General features: G+C 30.6%; 1 protein-coding gene across 3 annotated transcripts in view; it reads right to left on the bottom strand.

The window, feature by feature from the left end:
- Positions 1–6,864, bottom strand: part of LOC105566327 (osmotic avoidance abnormal protein 3-like) — a 22,694-nt gene extending 15,830 nt beyond the window's left edge. For 2 of the 3 annotated variants that reach the window (XR_001009274.1, XM_012020241.1), the window contains exons 1-2: positions 6,724–6,864; positions 3,716–3,787 (exon numbers count right to left, since the gene is read on the bottom strand). Coding sequence is in view for 2 of the 3 variants with exons in the window: in XM_012020241.1 (XP_011875631.1) it covers positions 3,716–3,787 (72 nt within the window). In the remaining variant the exon portion in view is untranslated. The other variant, XM_012020242.1, reaches the window with a different exon arrangement.
- Between the last annotated feature and the right edge of the window lie 353 nt (positions 6,865–7,217).

Below are 7,217 nucleotides of genomic sequence, written 5' to 3' on the forward strand. Positions count from 1 at the left end.
CTAAATTTACCAAATAATTGTTAAATTCTCGGCAACTAAGCGAATTTAGTTCGTTTAGCAAATTTTTTTTTTCAGTGTACGCATAATTAAATATAAGTGTGTCAGTTTTGTTTATAAAGCGAATAAAGTAAATTGTCTTCTTAGTTAGTGCGGTCACAATTGTACAATAGTTTTGACACGGTTAAAATAATGAGTGACATCGAAGGTACACGGACGTCTTCACGATTGTTGAGAAAACGAAAATATTACGCGAGAAAAAAATTAGAAAAAAAGAAAATGTTTAATAATGCAAACCGACAATGAGGTTAACAAAGATAATTTTTCTAAAGAAATTCCGGGCGAAATCTTGGACCGATCTGAATTCAGCGATAGGGCCTGTTCGATTTAGGCGTCCCAAACTTTGCACACACCCTAGCTAGATTTTCCACCTGAATCGCAGAAATGTTTTACAAAAAATATATAGGGCCCTGATTGTTTTCAGGCAAAATTTCTATCTGGGTTATTCAATTGGAAATTACATTAAAAGCTTATTATAGCTTTCGCCATCCTTTGTAATAGTTTTAATAGTACTTGCTTTGATTGTAGAAATCTCAATAATCTTCACACACAAAAATAAAATAATAATAAAAATTTTTAATAAAGCTAATTGTAAGATGTAAAAATTTATTATACTATAAAAAGATGAAACTTATTGTTGAATTAAAACTTCTTTTATAGCTCTGTAGTACATTAAGTTTAAATTTTAAATAAATATCCTTATACGAGTACGTATACTTTTTAAATTTAAAATAATTTAGAGGACAAATAAACTTTTTGAAAAAATTCTTTTGTCGAAGAAATAAAGGAATTAGGATTATAGGTGTTATGAAAACTGTATTTCCGATTCTTATTTTTAAAATAATAACGAAATTATTACGGAGCAAAAGTAAAAATTTTACTGAAAGTTTCGTTATTCGAATTAAGCGAATATCTTTTTAAAATCGAAACGTGCGAAGTGCTGATCGCGTGAGTCGCAACGTCACTAAAAGCAAGAAAGTGTGACGGTACATCCGTACGTGTGTGCATGTATACCAGCACACTTGTGTCGTCATTTACAGGAAAGATGGTAGAGTGACTTGGCCGGACTATCGATTTGGCACATATTCCACTCGCCATCGATAAACGGCTTATAAATGTGGTACTGTTTGTATTTCATGCAACTGCTACACAATAATGTTATAACGGACAAAACCTCGCTATGGTTAACCTGCTTTTTAAGAACATGATAAGTATGCTATAAGTCAATTTTCTTAATTATCCGATATAAATTTTATCCAAAACAAATAATTATGGACTGATACACATTAAAATAAAATAGAATTATAATATAGATATACATATGCGTAAATACGAGTATGTACATACCTAAACATGTATGAATGTACAGCTATGTCCAAAATTTTTTAGCAAACAAATTGTTTTTCTAGTATTTCCTTAATCTACATAAAAATAAGTGAAGTAAAAAGGTTGTAAATATAAGTCCTTATTTGTAAGCCTCAGACAATTTGATATTTTATCACTCGTCTTTTTTATTTTGTTATGTACAGGGTGTCTCATTTTAAATGATCCACGTAAACATTTCCAAAAATATGGACGATACGGAAAACCGTCTCAAACAAAAGTTGTTTGATTCGAAGGGGGACATAAGGTAGTACCATTGACTTGACCTTAGATAGTCATTTGAAGGTCACGTAAAGGTCACCTCCAATTTTTTTAATGAAACCCCCTATTGTTTATTATACCATCCTATTCTACTAATTAATATGAACACCTTTTGTTTGAAACTTTTTTTATTTGCCTAATACTGTTTGAGATATTCAAGAGAAAATTTATAACTTTTTCAATGGTTAGCTTATAATATCTCGATAACTGTTTGTCGGAGAGAAAAGTAGTACAGGATATTTTTACTTGATTTGGTCTCAGGAATATGCTGTTGCAATAGTGCTCCAATTATTGAAAATTTTTGTGCATGTAAATTTTATGTGTTATAATACATAAAAAATTTCACTAATTGGAGCACTATTGCAACTGCATATTCCTGAGACCAAATCAAGTAAAAAAAGTCTTGTACTACTTTTCCTTCCGTTCTAAAATACATTTTATTAAAATTTTCATTAGCCGATCATACTTTCCACAATTAGATGCAAAGGTGCTTTATCTCACTTTTTAAATATTATTTTTCTTTTCAATTACATTCCCCTCTTTCTCTCCCTCTCAATTTCTCCAGTAAGACTTACTGTTGTTTAATAAAGTTGAAGTCAAAACTTTATGATGGCTAACTTAAGAACCTGACTTTATCTTACTCAAACTATACCTCTTTTAATCGTATGAAATGAAGCATTTTCATGTTAGGAAGATACATTTTAATATCAATTTTCTAAAATTTTCTCTGCAGGAGACCACAAGATTTCTCCCGTGGACTACGTATGTAGTGGAATTTATTCATACGCAGAGAGTAGCTAATAATTTTGGACATGGTTGAATATGTGAAGGAAAGTCCTCTATTATGAGATAGGTTTCTAATATGAGGAGCAAGTTTACAACACCCACATTCAATCACACATCTTCTTTCGCAACGATTACACGATCTAACAATGAATTTTTCACTAAACAGATTTGACTCCAAGGGCAATACATTCATGGTGGAATCAACAGATGATGCCTATTAATTTAACAGAAACCCCGCTATCTCATATTAAGAGTCTATCTCATAATAGGGGACTTTCCTCTACATGTAAGTATATGTAAATGTATGCGCGCGTGCGTGCCTGTGTGTAGTAGAACATGTATACGCATACGCACGTGCGATTACTTATTTATACGTAACTCGTTACATCTTTTTTGTGACATATTTTCTACAATTTTATTGTTCATTAATATATTTATAGTCATATGCGTATGTACGAGGAAAAGGGAAATTACTTAATTAAACGGGTTGGAAGGCATGTGATTTAAGTCAAATGAATTCTAATTATATCTAGAACGAGAGATCTGCAAAAGAATAAAGAACTTGATATCTCGTTGCGGTGAAAAGTGCAACATCCATACACGCGTGAAGAAACATGTGCGCGTGTTTTGATGTGGTCGCTAAGCTACAATACGCTCGATATATGACAATACTGTTTCTCGTACGACTTTTTTTCTGGCTGGAGATAATCAAATAAAGAAAGTAATATTGACTAATGAGTCTTAGAACTAATAATATGCACATAAGCTGATGAAGCAAGTAAAACATACATAATTTGAAAGTTAAGAACGTATGTATTTCAATATAAATTATAATCCATTCAAGTAGCGGCATTGAAATAAATGAAATGTTGCGAGAGATTAGAATGTACCCCCTCTCCCCTCTCTCTCGCCACTCCCTCCCTCTCCCCCTCTCCCCTACCCTTCTTTTCTGCGTCTCTCTCTTCCTCCTTCTCTTATGCGCATCTCTTTTTCTTTCCTTATCCTTCCCCTTTTCTTTCGCACTCTTTATTCTTCCTTTACTTTCCATCCGATTTTTTCTCAATCTTTCTTTATTTACTACTATAAATCACTTTTTCTCAGATTATGATTATTTATTTTCATGATGTTATATGATAGTAATAAATATTAGTAATTGAATTTTTAATTTGCATTTACTAGATGGATAATATAAAGAAAAAACAATACTTGGTCGGTGTATGTGACATACCTGACATCCTTGCTGCAATTCTTTTTGGGATATAGGTCGACATCTCACTGCTACTTTTACAGACTCGGACATCTAGACATAGAAGAGAATTTTCTTTAATCCATTTTAATATTTTATTAAAATTGTTATGATAGAAGTCCTGATAACGTTCATTTGTAATGTATGAAAGTAAAAGTACATACAATATTATAAAAAAAGTTTCTTCGATACAAAACGTTTTTCATGGTAGCAAAAAAGGAAATGTAAAATTACATATAATGCAAAAAAATTTTGTATTTTTTTTAGTAAACATATGCTTCAGTTTGATTTTTAAAATAAACTTAAAACAATGATAGACTAAAGAAGATATCATCTATATATTATTTAATATATTATGTTTTGCATAGAAACATCTGTGTTAATTTATTTCTTTCAGATATTTTATATAAGAAATATTATAAAATATTGCATAGAAATTATTTTTATTAAGATAACAAGTATTTGATATTTTTATATTTCAACATTCAACACCTTTTGTTATGCTAATTTATATTTTGCATATTTCCGAAATGTATTTGTCCCCAATGTTATTTTCTATTACGGAAAATGTGCACCAAGTGTTGCATGAAAAATTGGGCAAATAAACAAGTATGGATAACGTGTGTTGTCACAGAGGCATTTGTAATTAATTCTTCAAAATAATTTTTTTGGAAAAGTACTGTATTATATATGTTTGAATTTAGAATAATTTTTAATTCTCGAATATAAAAAAATCCAGAATTTTAAGAAAATATAAATAATAGTGGAATATTTTGATGAATAGAAAATATTTTATCAAAATTTTATCAAATTTTGTCAGTATTTTATAGTAAAATAAAATAAATCTTGAGATAAATTAGACATTATTTAAAACTTTTCTTCTATCTTTTATAATTTTAGCAATACTTGTTCCGAAGAAAACTGAGTTTTTCAAAAGGGTGTTTTATCTTCCAAAATTGCTATTAAACAGCCTTGTTTGTTAAATAGAATTCTGACTACACGAATGTACGAATATACGCCGAAAATAACTTCATGTAAAAAAGTATTTGTGAGATCCTGTATGTATTATGTGTAACAAATATATATAGCTAGATGGTAATTAGGTATAATAATCAATAATAAAAGATAGAAATTGTATGGCATTTATCTTATAAATAAAATACGGAAGTTATCAAATATCATCAAGAATATTGCTGTGAGACATTTTTATTGGATATTCCACTCGTATGTCAGCTGACCTTCAATAGTAGGCTGACCTTGTACCTAAGGTTAAACCGTCTGGCTCGTGACACATCGCGTTTTATATGTGCGTGAGTACACTCGTATGAGATGGTATATGTGTATTCAGACAAACATAGAAATATTTTAAGGGATGTTCCCAACAAACACATAATGGCATGTAGTAATGTAAAGTAATATAAAAGTAGTATAATTGTACTACTTTTATACCAACTTTAATAACTACTAACTGCGTTTAACAAACGTTTAATACACAACTACATGTTTATTGAACTTAATGTATTATACATAGAATTATTATTAGTAGTAGTAGTACTAATTAAATTGGAGAAATAATTCTATGTAGTAGTAGTAGTAGTACTACTATTAAATCGATTTTACTTATAATCTATTAGAATTTTACGCAGAATTACCGTTATAACTTTACAGAAGATAAACTTTTTTAAATTAAAATGAGTTTCTATTTGTTTTTACTAACTAATCATAACCATAACATAAGTGGATGATCCAATATGACTAAATGATTAAATTAACTTTGAATTAATCTGCGAGAAAAAGTCTCCATCTACAAAAACAATCCATAATTAAGCAATTCGTGTGCAAAATATTTCGAAAATTATTACATATCTGATACAAATAGCAATAAATATTTAGGATACTACAAACACGAGATGAAATCAGAACATTATAATTTCTCACTTCTGTAAGAAAATCTTTTTTTTGGGGGGTTTCCTTTGTAACGTTTCTCTGTCTTGTGTTTCGACTTTTAAGCATATATGTAGTGAAGTAGCTGTATTGCTTTTCTACAATACTGTAATGCGTCATTCTATTAAACAGCCGAATTCAGATTGAAGGGTAGATATGTATGACGACCGCTTGACCGAGTGAAGCTCCAAGTTTGACCTAGTTATGAAATCTGTTATAATACTGTTTTTACTTGCTTGTGACACAAGAAGATTTCGAAAAATGCTATAACATTTGTACATTTTTATAGAGTGATCTTTTAAATTACAAATAATTGCACTCTTATTTTGTATTACAGGATACGCAGTGTGTAACACTTAAAATGTTTTCTCCGAAACTATTAGAGGTGGCGAGGAAATTCTTTCTGCAGTTTGTATGGTTTGTTGAGGTTTTTTTAATGATGGACAGAAATGCTACTCTTCCCAAAAGAACCAAAACAAATAATTTCATATAATTGGGATTGATTCTTTAACTTAATTTTCATAATCACTTTTGCTGTAGATAAAATTTCTTTGTATGCCACTGGAATTGGCTTTTTGGAACTTTTTATTTTTTGAGTCTAAATATCTTGAGAAATAAAACCTTTAACAGGAAATTTTTTATTTTGTTAATTTCTGTTTTCTGAAAATTTCTCCCTCTTATAAATTTTTAATATATTCTTTATGTGTTAATAAATAAAAATAAGGGTTCCGATAAGATAAAAACAAATAATAAGTTTCTCGCTTTTTTATTATAAAATTAAAATATTTTCCAAGTTGTACTTTATTACGATTAAGTGTAAATAAAGTTTTATTATTTATCTATAATCCTGAAATAAACTCTGCTATTTATTAACTTGAGAACTATAAAAAATTTGGATATTCTACCTAAGAGTATAGATTCCATGTGAATTGAAAAGTCAATCTACAAAGATGTCCTACGTTTCGCAAAACAAGTGCAAAACCCTGTATGTTCTAAAATTAAACAAAGTTTTTAATATTGGTCTTTCGCTGTTTGTTGTCACTTACACCGACGAAGAACGCGTTCTCTCTCGTAATTTTATATTGGTAAACACAGGAACATGACTATTTGACGCATGAAAGTCGAGTCGGAGCGGACTTGAAACGACATACGATAATGCGTACGGAACGACGAACACGTTCAGACTGGCGATGCCGCGCAGGTCACAGCGTCGCGACGCCGACGCTCTACCGTCGTGGCTTATATTAAATTCGAATCGTTGCAGCAGCGCGCGCGTATTTCGATGCGCGCTCTGATTGGTTGTTTGATAGCCGCTGCAGTTCAAATCTGTTATCTTGACTTATTTCAGCCGATGCATCATTACGTTCTATTTGTTTCTTTTTGCATTGAAGCTGTAGTTTGCATCCAGATATTGGAGGAAAAAGAAAAAAGGGAAGGAGGAAGGGAGGGAGGGAGAAAGAGAGAGAGGGGGAGAGGAAGAGAGAGGGGAGAGAGTGTCATTTGTGCTATGTGGGTATACACAAAGTATTATTGCATCTAC

This window comes from Vollenhovia emeryi, unplaced genomic scaffold (genome assembly GCF_000949405.1).
Source record: "Vollenhovia emeryi isolate VEMERY1.0 unplaced genomic scaffold, V.emery_V1.0 DF939145.1, whole genome shotgun sequence".
Lineage (NCBI taxonomy): Eukaryota > Metazoa > Arthropoda > Insecta > Hymenoptera > Formicidae > Vollenhovia > Vollenhovia emeryi.